Raw genomic sequence first — 16,041 nt, 5'->3', positions numbered from 1 at the left:
AAAGCCACTGGGACTTGAATCCTTATGATGACTTCAAGGAAAGAACTGGGCACCAGACATTATCTTTCATTTATATAATATACCTTTGGTCCAAGTAATCCTTCTCCAGGGGGTCCCCGAGGTCCTGGCATTCCTTGCATTCCTTGTTCACCCTAATGATATTTCAATCAGATGACCATTCATCACATATTAACGTTAAATGTTCACAACAACATTGTTTCAAGCTACATTTTAATGAGTATACTATATCTATCACATCACAGGTCATGCAGACTTCTTTATGCAGATATATTTCAGCATATCTTTTGTTTCCCATCAAGAATATTTTTGAGCTTCCTTTCTCCACCCCTTAGAAAGATCGGACTGTGAATCCTTTATTCACCCTGCCAGCACCTCTTTGTGTAAACAGACAAATTTAAGTAAATGGGACTTCTCACAGGAGCAAGCCTTCACGAGGGTGAATAAGGGCTGCACAAGCTGGCCATATATGACTGTTTTCCTTCTTTAATATTTTTAAATAAAATTGACTTTTTCTGTTTCCCTTCCCATATTCTCTGTTTTTCTCCCCCTCATTCCTCTCCACTATCCCTTTTATTTCAATCCTTCCCTTCCAATGCAACATTTCCTAGTGTAAAAGTGCCAGTTATATGAGAAGGGAAACATGGCATTTAGACTCAGTGCTGTGCCTTCTCCTCCTAAACTGATAGTTAACAGAACTTTTCCAAATTTGGAACAAACATGCATCACAGAGATTGACAGAAAGGGAACAAGGAAAGATGGCCTTGTTTTTTGGTGCCCCCTTTCAAAGGTAACTATTTGAGACAAGAACCTCTCAGTTGTAGAGGCTCCTTGGCCATCTCTACTTGTTGTTAATCTAGCAGTAAGGAAGAGAACAGTAAATGTCAATTCTTTTACTCGTGTCACTTTTTTCATTTTTTACCGTCAGCCTCTTAGCCATGCAGGGCATTAAAAAGGGGGGGGGGGGAACCCACGCAATAATAGGCAATCTGTTTCTCAACTTCCTTTATATTATGATGGTCAGGTTCTCCCCTGATCTATATATGAGCATTGAAGTCACTGATTCTTTATACCTTAGATCCCTGAATACCTTCTCCTGGAGGCCCCAGGGGCCCTGGGGACCCTTGCCGTCCTACATTTCCCTAAATGGAGAAAAATCCACACATGTTAAACACAGTATCTAATAAACACACATCACAAATTCTTATACCATCACATAATTTCAAGTTACTCCTCTATAAAATGTGTGATGTCCTAGAAGTACCATGGACAGGATTAATCAGAAAAACAACAAGGAGATTCCCTCCCCGCCCCTGCAATTTTATCAAATAACTAATGGCTGAATTATGGTTCAGCTTTCAGAAGAGTCACTAAAGACTGACTGGGCAATGATGGTGAATCACTCTTACCCTTGGAGGTGAACCCTCCAGTGAAAGGATGCAGGGCATCGGTAGGGAAAAGGTTGCACTGTGGATAAAGAACTATAATTTCCAATATAGCCCAATCCACCAGCACTAAATTCATTTAAAAACACTTAAAGATACATGCCCGAATTATATGGCAAAATAAATAAACGGTTCTTTGTTGCCTAATTATAAACTTTTAATTTTAAATAGAATTCCAAAGCAAATTATGGTTTTTCTATAATACTCAAATGAAGATAACTGCAACCAACACATTCTAATACGAATGAGTTTTATACACATATAGCTCTTTAATAATTCTCACTAGATCCATTGGTCAAAATTAGAAAATAAATATTCTAACATTTAATACTACAGCCTGTCCCTTGATGGGACTCAGGCCTACAATCTAAGGCTCCAGAGGCCTTATCCATTAGGGCCACTGGGACCCCTCTCATTTCTCTGCCTGTGGCTTGCTCCATGTGCCAGAGCTGGGGCCAACAAGGCCATAATTGGGAAGCGTCCCGTCCCCAGCCCCAATCCTGGGGAAGGCCCCATGGTCCATCCTCCTTCTGGGTGCAGGAAGGGCTGGTGGCAGCCCCCCATTCTGCTAAAGGCAGATTTTGGTAAACTCAGAGAGCTGGTAGGTAAGGTCCCATGGGAAGCAAGACTGAAGGGAAAAACAACCGAAGAGAGTTGGCAGTTTTTCAAAGAGACATTATTAAGGGCCCAAAAGCAAGATATTCCGTTGTGTAGGAGAGACAGAAAATATGGCAAAAGATCGCCTTGGCTTAACCAGGAGATATTGCATGATCTAAAAATAAAAAGGAGTCATATAAAAATGGAATCTAGGACAAATTACAAAGGATGAATATAGGCAAACAATACTGGTATGCAGGGGCAAGATTAGAAAGGCAAAGGCACAAAATGAGCTCAAACTAGTTACAGACATTAAGGGACACAAGAAGACATTCTATAAATACATTAAAAGCAAGAGCAAGACCAAGGACAGGGTAGGCCCAATGCTCAGAGAGGAGGGAGACACAGTAACAGGAAACCTGGAAATGGCAGAAATGCTTAATGACTTATTTGTTTTGGTCTTCACCGAGAAGTCTGATGAAGGAATGCCTAATACAATGAATGCTAATGGGCAGGGCGTTGGTTTAGAAGATAAAAGAACAAGTTAAAAATCACTTAGAAAAGTTAGATGTCTGCAAGTCACCAAGGCCTGATGAAATGCATCTTAGAATACGCAAGGAGCTGATAGAGGAGGTATCTGAGCCTTTAGCTATCATCTTTGGAAAATCATGGAAAACAGGAGAGACTGGAAAAGGACAAATATAGTGCCTATCTATAAAAAGGGAAATAAAAACAACCCAGGAAACTACAGACCGGTCAGTTTAACTTCTGTGCCAGGAAAGATAATGGAGCAAGTAATTAAGGAAATCATCTGCAAACACTTGGAAGATAATAAGGTGATAGGGAACAGCCTGCATGGATTTGTAAAGAACAAATCACGTCAAACCAATCTGATAGCTTTCTTTGATAGTATAACAAGTCTTGTGGATAAGGGAGAAGCGGTGGATGTGGTATACCTAGACTTTAGTAAGGCATTTGATACAGTCTCACATGATATTCTTATCAATAAACTAGACAAATACAACTTAGATGGGGCTACTATGAGGTGGGTGCATAATTGGCTGGATAACCATTCCCAGAGAGCAGTTATTAACAGTTCACAATCCTGCTGGAAAGGTATAACAAGTGGAGTTCCGCAGGGGTCTGTTTTGGGACTGGTTCTGTTCAATATCTTCATCAACAATTTAGATATTGACATAGAGAGTACACTTATTAAATTTGCAGATGATACCAAGCTGGGAGGGGTTGCAACTGCTTTGGAGGATAGGGTCATAATTCAAAATGATCTGGACATATTGGAGAAATGATCTGAGATAAACAGGATGAAGTTTAATAAGGACAAATGTAAAGTGCTCCATTTAGGAAGGAATGATCAGTCTCACAAATACAGAATGGGAAGTGACCGTCTAGGAAGGAGTACTGCAGAAAGGGATCTAGGGGTCATAGTGGACCACAAGCTAAATATGAGTTAACATTGTGACGCTGTTGTAAAAACAGCTAACATGATTCTGGGATGCATTAACAGGTGTATTGTGAGCAAGACAGGAGAAGTCATTCTTCCACTCTACTCTCCGCTGATTAGACCTCAGTTGGAGTATTGTGTCCAGTTCTGGGCACCACATTTCAAGAAAGATGTGGAGAAATTGGAGAGGGTCCAGAGAAGAGCAACAAGAATGATTAAAGGTCTAGAGAACATGACCTATGAAGGAAGACTGAAAGAATTGGGCTTGTTTAGTTTGGAAAAGAGAAGACTGAGAGGGGACATGATAGCGGTTTTCAGATATCTAAAAGGGTGTCACAAGGAAGGAGAAAAATTGTTTTCCTTGGCCTCTGAAGATAGAGCAAGAAGCAATGGGCTTAAGCTGCAGCAAGGGAGATTTAGGTTGGACATTAGGAAAAACTTCCTGTCAGGGTGGTGAAACACTGGAATAAGTTGCCTGGGGAGGTTGTGAAATCTCCATCTCTGGAGATATTTAAGAGCAGGTTAGATAAATGTCTATTAGGGATGGTCTAGACAGTTCTGGGTCCTGCCATGAGGGCAGGGGACTGGACTCCATGACCTCTTGAGGTCCTTTCCAGTTCTAGTGTTCTCTGATTCTATGAAGCACAGATAGGTGGGGAGGGTCTGATCCGTCTGCAGTGATCCACTGCTGCCTGGATACAGCAGACCAGTCCTGGCCAGGAAAGGCAATCTGGTCTTAGGGCCCACCCCCCACATACTAAGTTTCCCACCCCCAGCACCCTGCCTTGCCTCCTACACCTCCCACACACACTCCAATTCCCTGCCCTGAGCCCTTCATATACCCCAACTCTGACTCCTGCACCCCCACATCCCCAACCCTCTGCCATAACACTCCTGCACCCCCCACCACAACCCTGTGCCCCAAGCCCATCATTCACCCAACCCCCTGCCTTGAGCCCCTCATACATCCCAATCCAGACTCCTGCACCCTCACATCCCCAGTGCCTTGCCATAAGATTGACAAAAGACAGCCTGAATGCATGCATGAAGCTGGATTTGGCTAGTTATAATGTAAACTTCAAAGAAATGTGTTAAAAGATGCAGCAGCAGAAGTCCCATTAAATAAAGTCTGAGTATAATGTTTCATTTATGCTATTATTAATCATCATGTACATTTTCAGTCATGTAAATGGGCATTTTTATACAGCTCTTTGTTGACCACTTCTTCTGAATTTTGATGTTGTTTGGCTCTTTGGTTTGAAAAGATTGACGACCCCTTATCTACCCATACAGTGGATTCCACTAACAGACCCAATCCTGTACCCAGTGCAACAGGCTGGGGCTGCTCTTTGGTTGCTACTGCAGCCTTTTGACTTTATTGGCTTTTGCAAGAGACATACCCATCCCTGAAAGTGTGTACCATTTGATCAGTGTAGTCAGAGTTCCATTGGCCAAGACACTGCTGCCATGCCAACTTGTGGGATAGTGGTAGTGTGAGGGCTATGCAAAACCACCTATCCCATGTAAGCATTTCTGTTACATCCAAGGGATTTCTGGCTCAGGACTGTAGGGAGGCTGGATCCTCCTCATAATAAGCTTTGAAAAAGTGACACTTCTTTGACAGGTCTCAATCATTAAATTAACTAATTTCTTTGTTTCCATACATAGTGAGAGACAAACTAGCACTTGGCCTGGGTGAGTCACTTTAATTATTTTATCTCTGATTACCCTTTTGCAAAATGAGGACACTGACTTCTTTTATCTTACTCATGGGACTAGTTGTTTCCAGAGTAGCATGGAGACAGAATATATTGCAGTGTGAGTGTATATGTATATTTGTATACTAGCTGACTTACTCAGTCCGGGGCCTGCTCTTCCCACCTGCCGTGCAGGCTTCCTCCCCTGCAGCCCGTCCGGGGCCTGTTATTTCCCCCACTCTGGGGCTGCGGCTAAGGGCAAGGAGGGGGGAAAAGGGTTTAGGGGTAGGAGGGCTATTCATCGTGCTCACAGGCAAGATAGAGCCTCAGCACTGCTGGATACTCCCTTGGTGGTGTGGCTGCCCCCAGTGGCCACTCTCATATAGCATCCCTCTGAACAGAAGCATGTTATGGAAAACTGTCCTTTCCCCAGGGCTTCCAGTTTTCCTGGAACTACCAAACCCTGACCTTGCTTTAAGTAAGGGTAAGAGGAAGCTGCATACCAAATTTGGTTACCCTAGCTCTTCCCATTTAGGAGGTATTCTTGAACAAACGGACTTACAGACAGACACACACACGTATGTAATACTGTATATACCTTGTATTTCTTTTTTTCTTTTTTAAGAAAGTTGTTGATAAAGTGAGACATAACTGTTTAATTCGCTTACTTTTGGTCCTGGAAGGCCTTCTCCTGGTGGACCTGGGAGACCAACAGGTCCTCTAACACCTGGATCACCCTGAAAATTGATATTTGTAAAAACACCTATTGAATTCAGGCTTGGGTTTACAGGTTCAATGGCACCCACAGAAATTATGAAACCAAAGATGCAAACACACTGATTTTTATACACTACTGATAGGTATTTATATTGACACATTATGAAGGAGAGTCATTTTCACTGGACCCTGGGCAAACATATACATCTCCCAACAAAGCAGGGGGAGACTTGAGGACTGAGAGACTAGGGAGGGTGAAGACTTAACCCAACCTACACTCAGTGATGTTTTCTGTGTGTGGGAGTGGGCCAAGCTGTCCACACTCATCACTGTGATTTAGTGCCACTCAGATTTGGTGGTTGCCTGAGTGACATTTTGACCCTTTGTGCCAGTTCACTATGCCCAGAGTGAGGAGTTCAGTCCATCCCAAGGAGTAGAAGACACTCGCCTATAGTTTTGGGCTCCCCACCACACTTATTGTATAACTGAGTGTAGTGCACCCATTAAATTGGGAAATTACATCTGCCCCAAGTGAATATCAGAATTTCACTTTTTTTATTATTTCCATTGTCTGCATGCTCAAAGGGCGACAAAAGGACATAGAAGACTTAGTTAAATACCAAAGCACATGTCTGAACAAGGCTGACTAATGAGCAGGGCAAGATGGGTCACAAAAAATATATTAAACTAGGAATGAGCACTGGCAAGTTGTCCAGTTTTACTGAAGAGCAAAAGACTAGCTCCTTAACTGGCGCAAATGGCTTTTGCCATGACTACACTATAAAGTCAGTACTCTTATTATGGAGTGGCCAGGGTTTGAACCCGCTGCCACAGAGCCAATGGGAGTCTTTCCTTTGACTCTAATGGGAGCTGAATTAGACTGCACATTATTTAGTGACTCTTTCTCCTCTTGGGCCTGGAACAGTCAGGATCCTGGTCACATTAGGAGGGAGTTTTATGCCAAGAAGGATAAAATGCGATAAAATAATTGTGGAAATCTCATCAAAGTATAATTGAAATCTCCTTGCCAGCTCCTCCCCTCCCCCCCTCCATCTCAACAATTGTCAGGACATTCTAGGTGACCTTCATAGAATAGTAAAGTGATATCCAATTGTGCTTTGTATACTCAGTAGTCATTGGAAAGACCTATAAGGGCTAAAAGATTATTTTTAACACTTAACTGGCATCAAATTTTGACAGGGATAACTGAATTCTGAAGCAATGTTTAATGAAAGAATGAAACACAGCAGATAATACATGTACCACTGTGCACCATTAAAGGGCAATTACATTTATGGTGATACTACGTCATATCTAAAAACATAGCAGTGTTACACGTTTGTTAATTATAGAGCTGATCGAGTGCCTTTTGGAATCAATGGAATTTTGCCATTGATTTCACCTGGAGCAGAATCTGGGCTCTCCCTATGTTTTATAGATTTCTTTGAGCTCCTTCCATTTGAGCAAATAGTCCCTAATAGCCCTTCATTGTCCTTCCCCAGTTTGACCATGGACTATTCATTTAATAATTACTAGTATCCATCAGGAAAGCTGCTTGAGATTTTCATTAGGCAAATTATAATTATTTCTACTCTAAATTGGTTACAAGTGTCTTCTTAAGAGAAAATGAAAAGCCCTTGGGCTTTAACGGCCTTGCATAAGTAGAATATTTGGTCTGTGATCAACCAATATACTTTTGAAAAATACAGAAGAATATATCCAATAATACATGAAAAAAGTACACCTTCTCTCCACAAACTAGAAATCTCTGTAAGGGATATTTTAGATACTAAACCAAATTGGGATGAAAATATCTGACTGCATTTTGAATATAACCTATCTGAAGGAAATAATATCTCTGTAAAGGACAATTTGCTTTATATATGAGTTTAATGGCCTGTACCTTAGGTCCTGGTAATCCAAATCCTTCGGGGCCTTGTTCACCAGGAGCTCCTGGAAGACCTGGAAGTCCCTAAAATGGAAGGCACACACAGACAGACAGTTAATCTAATCTGAGGCTGCATCAACCGGATGTACAAAATACTGGCAAACTAGTATGTCTCGTAGCTAGAAATGATGGGTTGTGTTTTTGTGGGACACCCTTTCCTTGTAAATAATAACACATTCAATTCTACCTTAGAAAAGCATGCACTGAAGTCTACAGGAACTGTATGAATGTTTGGAAATACAGGATTCTCTGCTACCATGATACAGATGCAAGGAAATCCCAGCAGTAGATTTCACAAATGCACAAGAAAATATGATAAAAGTTTTTAATTTGACATGTATTAACTTCAGTTGACAACATTTTGACACTTACCAACTTTTCTAATTGTTAAGTATTAGAAATATTAGAGAATGCAGATGAGTGCTGGTCCATCATCCCTACATTCAGGGATTCATTCAGAATAAATGTTCATTACACTCTGTAATGTTACCACATAGTCATGTAACAGACAGTTTCTGCAGTGCATGTTGCTGCACTTTACAGGTATGCATGTGATTAAGTGTCAGACTGTGCCTGACTCATGCCTATGCAAAGGAAGATGAGGAAACAAGGAGCCTCTTCTCTTTTAACCATCTTCACAGCCAGAAAAAGTGGCTTAGAGGGATAAGAAGGAGGTAAGGCCATTTCTTTGTCCCCTCCCCTTCACACAAGTCCTCAAAAATGGCCAACCGCAGAGGAACATACATTCTACTTTGCTCTTTAATGGTGATGTGGTGCCTTGTTTTTGTAAGAGTTCTCTGAGGCTTGATGCTTTTGGGCATGTCTACACTATAGTTATTTTGAAATATTTCACATTATTTAGAAATAACAAGGTGAGCGTTCACAAAGTAAGAACGTTATTTTTAAATTATTTCAAAATTATGGGCTTCTTATTTTGAAATAACAGGCATTCATTTCATGAGGAATAACACCGGTTTTGAAATTGCTATTTCAAAATAGGGTGAGTGTGGACAACACAACTGTGCTTATTTCAAAATAAGTGATCTTCTGGGCTTCACACAATTGCCCTGGTGGCCTCTCTGACTACACCCCTCAAAACTCAAAAGTTTATTTTCCCCTGCAGGCTTTAAAGCTGCAGGTAGAGGGAAAGGGCTTGTGGCAGGCCCTGCTTGCATAGTGCCACACTGCAGGACCCTGCACAGCCTTCCCTGCAGCCATGGCAGACCCAGCAATCCCTCTGAGCAACCCACGGCTGCAAGCACACCAGCAGCCACCTCAGAAGCCCCTGACTCGGGGTGGAAGAGGGCCCCAACATGGACCTATGCAGAGATCCTGGATTTCACAGAGCTCTGGGGTGAGGAGTCAAATCTCCAGGATCTCTGCACCATGTGCAGGAATGCTGACGTCTGTGGCCAGAAGGCTGCAAGCTTGGCACAGAAGGGGCACACCCACATCCATGACCAGGTGCAGATGAAAATAAAGGAACTGTATCAGGCCTACGCCAGGGCCCGGGCACAAAGTTCCTGATCTGGAGTGGCACCCCAGACATGCCACTTTTACTCCCAACTGGATGACATCCTGGGAGGGAGGCGGGTGTCAGTCTCCCCCCCCCAAATCATGGACTCTGGCCTGGACATTCCTGTCCTCCAGGATGGTGGGACTGTGGACCAGGATGAGGAGGAAAAGGAGAAGCAGTAGGCCAGCCTGGACATGATGCCCATCAGCCAGGAGGTGATCATCACCTTGGAGCCAGTGCCCCGCTCCCAGAATGTCTCCCAGGGCTTGGATGGTGCTGGGGAAGGCACATCAGGTGAGTTCTCTTCCTTTCCCTATCTACACGCAGGGGCAGGCGGCAGGCTGCAAGGGGCTGCACGCTCTTCACTCAGCCTTCTCAGATGGGGGAATCACACAACAGGCTGTGCATGCGAGTGTACATGGAGTGCCAGTCCACAGCACACAGCCCCATGCAGGGGCAGATGACTGTTTTACGGGGCCCCGGGCAGCATAACTCCGCGGGGCCCCCCCCTTTGCCACGGCACATGCACCGCGACGCCATGCGCATGTGCAGTGGCGCCTCGGTGCATGCGCGGGGCTTTTTTAAGCGTGGGGCCCGGGGCGGCCGCTCCATTCGCCCTGCCCTATATCCGCCCCGGCCCCATGAAACTACCACCCAGGAACCTATCACTCCTTATCATAGGGCTCCTGGACAGGCCTGCCTCACTCCAGATTCTGTGGTGGGACACATTGAGGGGTGACAGGCACTACGAGGCCCCTCGACTTTATTCTCTTGGTTGAGTGACCTTGCAATCATGGAGTGTATTTACAGCACAGCCCAATGGCCTTAGTAAATATAAACATGCCTTTACTCAGGGTGTTACCTGTGGCGGCCCGTCCATAGGCGCGAATAAGGTGGTCACCTAATTAAATGGCCGTTGAGGGGTTAGGAGTTGGGGGCACCAATTGCGCGTTTTGTCTAGGGCGCCAGTTGCCAGCAGCTCATCTAGGGCCACTCCTGGGTGTTACAGTCCAGCGGTTTCAGATAACATACGCATGCCTGGGTGCAGGGTATTATGGCCCAGCAGTCCCAGCCAATGTAAATTCCCCTGTATTCAAGGTATTATGGTCCAGTGGCCTCCATTTATATACATGTCCCTGTATTCAGAGTATTACGGCCCATTGGCCTCAGTAAGCATACACAAGTCCCCCTCTGCAGAGTAATATGGTCCAGTGGCCTTGCCTTAGTCCATGTACAAGTCCTTTTAGTCAGGGTATTACAACACTGTGGCCTAAGTCCATACAGCAGTAGTAAATCTCCCCCCCACAGGGAGATATGTAAGGAGGGGATAGGAGGATCTGGGTCCTCCCTCTCCATTAGGTCCCAGCCCAGGGCCCTGTTGGCAGTGGTACTGTACACTGCTTGCTCAGCGGGGAATCCTGCCGCAACACGCTGAGAGCTCGGGGAGCAATTCCCCACCCTGGGCTACTTCCTAGAGGTACCTGGCAGATGTCTTCTCCATATGCTCACTCTTCTTCTGTGGCTTCTCTGGTAGCACCTCTCGGCCCAGTTGCCACTGCCTAGTTGAGCTGCACTTCTCCCCTGGAGCTCCCTCAACGTCTCCTTCCCCTTCAGCAGTCAGCCCTGACTGAGCTGCTCCAGAAGCCTTTATACTCAGTCTCCAGTTGGAGCATGCCCAACAGGACTGTGGGGAGGAGGCTCTCTGCCAGCTGGGCTAATGTAACTCCATGAGCGTCAGAGCAGTGTTGGTACACTCCGTCACAGTCACCTTCCCGCCGCAAACCACCACTAAGGAGGCCAGGGTCATGGAAACACACAGCAGTGATACACATGGCACAGGCTCATGGCACAGCATCAACTCCTGGTGAAGTGCGCCAAGGCGGAGGACACCGATCCCCCAGATGGGAACTTGCCAGGCAGAGGAGGAGGAGGAGGAAGGGGACCTCTGTAGCACTTTATAGGGAAAGTGGCCTCTGCTATTCACACACACTTCCCCCAACACTCCCTTCCCCGTCCTCCAGCAGGCAGGGATAGAAGTTCTCCCTCTGGTGTGTGTGGGTCACAGAAGGAAGCCAAGATACTCCGTTCTCCCCCCTCCCGCCCACAGGCTCCTGGCTTGGCTGGCATTTTCCTATTCCTGCTTGTCCCTGGGACATGGAGGTAGCGAGGCTCCCCAGGGATGTCTGTGTCCCTGCAGGAAAGTGCCTGCTGTGAAGGCAACAAATGGTCTTGCTCAAAGCACATCACCATTGTCTGAACCCAGACCTTTGGTACTGGCTCAGTTATTAGGGCCAGTCTTCATTCACAGTGTCTCCTGGGAGGATTGCCCTTCTTGCTTTTCTTCACAGCTGGACCAGCAGCGAGCATGGCACGTACACCGCCTCCCACGCCCTCAGCATGACCCTGCAAGAGTCGCTGGTGGAGGCAACCCTAGGACAACCTGGCAAGGGAACACATCAAGTGCCTCCAGTCCCTGACCCACAACTTCGAGGAGGACCGCCAGGAGTGCTGTACTGAGTGGGAGCGATGCCGCACCATCTGGGAGCAACAGTCCTGGCAACACAAGGTGATATGCATGGCATACACCAACGCTGTCGAGTGCCTGGTTGCCGCCAGCAGCTGCCCCTCTAGCACCTGCTCTCCCCAAGTCCCTCCTGTACCCACTACCCCCAAGTCCCTCCCACATCTGTCCCTGTCCCCCCGCAGTTTCTCCTCCTAGTCCCCCCACCCCCTGCCCTACCGCACACACAAGGCAGTGGGACCTTTCAGGCAGGCATGGCCTCCCAACACACCCAAAGCTGACACCAGTCCTGGCCCCATCTCTGAGCCCCTCTTCCCTCCTCCCAGGTTCTTTCACCAGATCCTCCCCAGTTACATAGTCCCCAAATAAATATAACAGAGTTTATTGTTTCAAACAAAAAGTCTTTTTAATTTGGTCTGCAGGAGAGAGGAGGGGGGAATGGAGGGCAGGGGAGGAAAGGTGCAGAGGCCCTTTTGGAGGAGGCTCGGGGGAAAGTGTCACAGCTGGCCTTGGTTGAAACTCTCCCTCAGGACATCCCTGATGGGGTTGCTGGATGGAAGCGGTGCACGGCTGTTCAAAAGCCCTGGTGAGCCGCTCTGCCTCGGTCCCCCACTCTAGCAGCAAAGTCTCCCCCTTGTTCTTGCACAAAATGTGGAAAACACAGCAGGCCACAACAACCTGGAGGCGGTTCTGGTTGCTGAGGTCCAAGCGGATGAGAAGACACCAGAATCTCCCTCTGAGGCGGCCAAAGTCACCCTCCGCCACCATGAAGCATCTGCTGAGCCTGGTGTTGAACCATTCCTTGGCGGGGTCCAGGTGTCCCATGTAGGGCTTCATAAACCCATGTAGAAGCAAGGGATATGCTGAGTTGCCCATGATGCAGATGCACATGTTCACCTCCCCAACCCTGATGGTGCAGTCAGGGAAAAAGTGCCAGCATGTATCTTCTGGAAAAGGCTGGAGTTCCTACAGATGCGGGCGTCATGCGCCTTCCTTGACCACCCAATGTTAATGTTGGTGAACTGGCCCCAGTGGTCCACGAGGGCCTGCAGTACCATTGAAAAGTACCTCTTCCCGCTGATGTATCGAGGGCCTGGATGGGGATGTGGGTGCCATCAATGGCTCCCCTACAGTTGGGGAAGCCCATGGCAGCAAAGCCAGTGACGATAGAGTCCATGTCACCCAGGGTGATGACCCTATGCAGCAGGATGCTGTTGATAGCCCTCAACATTTGTAGAATGATAGGAACCTAGAATCAGAGTTGTCAGAGCCTTCGGGAGGTTTCCCAGGCCCAAGCCCCTTCCCACACCAGAAGCAACCCCAACTACCCCATCCCCAGCAGGGATTTGTGAAGGCAGGACTGAAAAACTTGCAGGGAGGGAGATTCCACCTTCCCCTTCTCTAGGGAACCCCATTACAGTAGTTCATCACCCTCCTGGGAGGACAGCAAGAGAGTCAAACCTGCATCAGCACAGCCCCAACGGTCGATCTCCCCATGCCAAACTGGTTCCCCATGGAGCAGTAGTTCTTCAGCGTGGAATGCTTCCAAATTGTGATGGCAACTTTTGGGGGGAGGGGAAGGGGACTGGTGGGTCACATGTGGTTGTCCCATAGCTGGAGAGCAGGGGCAAGTCACTCGCAGAGTTCCAGAAAGGTGTCCCTCCTCCTGTGGAAGTTCTGGAGCCAGTGCTGGTCGTCCCACTGCTCCGTGACAATCTGGTCCCACTAGTTGGTAGTGGTCTCCTGGCACCAGAAAAGGTGGTGCACGGTGTGCAGGGGAGGTTGGGAGGGAATGTGGTGCATGAAGAGCATCTGGCCCTGGGTGAAGGTGCCCCCCATTCCGGGCTGGTCATCATGCTCCTGCAGCTCTCCAAGGGCAGCCTGCATTAACTGTGTCAGGAGGTGCAGCAACAGGTCTAAGAGCTGGCAACTTCTCGGCAGCAGGTCTGGCTCCATGGCTGGAGTGCTGTGCATCCACAAGGGCAACCAGAGCATGCAGCGTGGTGTATGTTGTCCCTCAAGGAGGTAGGCAATGGAGAAGAGTGAGACATGGCCGTAGAAGGGAGCCCCTTTAAGTACAATGCTCAGATAGCTTCAGGCAGCAGGCAGTGACTGCTGTCCTGGTGCCCTGCCTGGAGTGCTTCTGGGGGACTTTAAATGCGACTCAGGTTCCAATTAATATGGATACTATTTCAATATAGATCTGCGCTATTTTGATAGGGATTTGTAGTTTGGACAATTTTGAAATAGTTATTTCGGGAGTTTTATTTCAAAATAGCTTATTTCAAAATAACCTTGTTGTGTAGAGATAGCCTTCAATAGCTCCCATTGGTGTACTGTTGCTGTGCAAGATCTGCTTTTCAGAACTATAGCATGATGCCACAGCTTGAAAGAATTTCCCTGGCTCACTGATTAAGTGTTGTATCAGAGAACAGAGGGGAGGACAGAGAAGGGAAGTTGCAGCCCTGCATTAGAATATTAAGGATTCTGCTTGAAACCCCAGTGATGACATTAGAAATTTCCCACTTGTAATCTCTTGATTGCAAACAAAATTTATGATGAGCCTCTATAGCAGATGAGCCTAAGAGACCCATACATTTCCTGTGGCGCAACTGCCATCATGGCTAATTTCATCTGGTCATGTCTATTAGTTCACAAATGGCATGTCAAAAATTATCTACTTACAGGAGGGCCTGGATAACCGTCTCCCTTTGGCCCAAATGGACCAGGTGGACCTGGATGACCACGATCACCCTGAAAGCAGCAGAAAAATAGTTCAAGTGCATGTCCATACAACTACTATCAGGTGGGTTTTCACAAACATGAAACGCCTCTGCAAGATTTGGCACACAATACCAGCTTTATTTTATATGTATATATCAGTTTGTCAATGACAGATGATTTAATAATGGACTAAAATTAGGGAACTGAAAGGCTCTTAAGATTTACAGGGCCTTTCATTTCTAGGATGCCAATTCAAATCAGGGCCGAAGGCTCTGTACTTACCATATATTGCAACAATTTGGTGGCCTATTTATAAGGAGTTGAGGGCCTTAGTCCAATTCCCAATACCTACATTTCAAATACCACCACTCCATGTCCCTGTAGGAGTTGAGGGCATTTAGCAACTCCCAGCATTGGGCTCAGAATTGGCACATTTATTGACAATGTCAGCAGAGAGGTATAGAGACTGAGTTTCCCTCTAGCTGCATAGGATAATACCTGCAGCTAAGGCTGCTAAACTGTAGCAGAGCAGTGGAAAAAATAAGCACTACCATTACATATGTTGTACCTGTTCTGTGGATAAAACAGAGGATTTAAAGGGAAGCTATGAGCCTGAAAGACAGTCATTTTAGAAAAATGTTTTTAAAGTACTTTCAGATACTCTGTCCTTAAGTTCCCTGTTCTTTCATGTGGTTTCAAAAATCTCATTTTTTTGTATTTTAAAATGTTTTTCACTCTCCTGTCACTATGTGGAAGACTGCCACAGACAAAAGCGGTCTCAGACTAATTGTACTTAAGAGACTGTCACAGGCACACAGTTAACAAAAAGAGAAAAATCTGAAATAGGAATAACACCCAGCTCCATGTGTTCTTGACATCAACAGCACCATTGCTCAGCTTTCTAGAGATCTACCCAAAACAGCACCTGAATGAGGAACAGCTGGCTAAAGATGAAGCTAGGCAAGATTGAAGGCATCTGGGCACAAGAAGGATGTGTTTGTACTAATTTGCCTCTCCTATCTAATCTCTCACTTTCAAGAGCATCTGCTCTGTGGTCTTGGTAACTATTGGATTCTGACACGGTCCCGCTGGTGATCTTCCTGCAATTTATATTTAGGAATGAAGCCCCCCCCCCCATCCCGAAAAAAAATGCAACGATCTATGTGCATGTCGCATTAGTTTTTGCAATCAACCAGGTGCTCTGCTGTCTGTGCTTGCTTCCCAATAAACATAGAAAGCTCAAGTTCTCCATGCAGTTCGCTCTAGCTAGCTCAGAGGTTCTCTCTCTTTTTCTGGTCATGGCTCCTTACAACATCTATGGAACAATTAAACTGTCCATCAACATGGGGAGGCCTGTAAGTGCCAATGACAGAACTTTTCCAGAAGCAGGTCCCAG

At 46.2% G+C, this 16,041-nt stretch overlaps 1 protein-coding gene across 1 annotated transcript in view; it reads right to left on the bottom strand.

Moving 5' to 3' along the window:
- Positions 1-16,041, bottom strand: part of LOC102444776 (uncharacterized) — a 93,493-nt gene that overhangs the window by 10,049 nt on the left and 67,403 nt on the right. The window contains exons 24-28 of the mRNA XM_006110461.4: positions 14,607-14,675; positions 7,840-7,908; positions 5,888-5,956; positions 1,092-1,160; positions 84-152 (exon numbers count right to left, since the gene is read on the bottom strand). Coding sequence (XP_006110523.1) covers positions 84-152; positions 1,092-1,160; positions 5,888-5,956; positions 7,840-7,908; positions 14,607-14,675 — 345 coding nt within the window. The remainder of the gene's footprint in view (positions 1-83; positions 153-1,091; positions 1,161-5,887; positions 5,957-7,839; positions 7,909-14,606; positions 14,676-16,041) is intronic.

Source organism: Pelodiscus sinensis, chromosome 7 (genome assembly GCF_049634645.1).
Source record: "Pelodiscus sinensis isolate JC-2024 chromosome 7, ASM4963464v1, whole genome shotgun sequence".
Lineage (NCBI taxonomy): Eukaryota > Metazoa > Chordata > Testudines > Trionychidae > Pelodiscus > Pelodiscus sinensis.
This window is presented reverse-complemented; position numbering and strand designations above follow the sequence as displayed.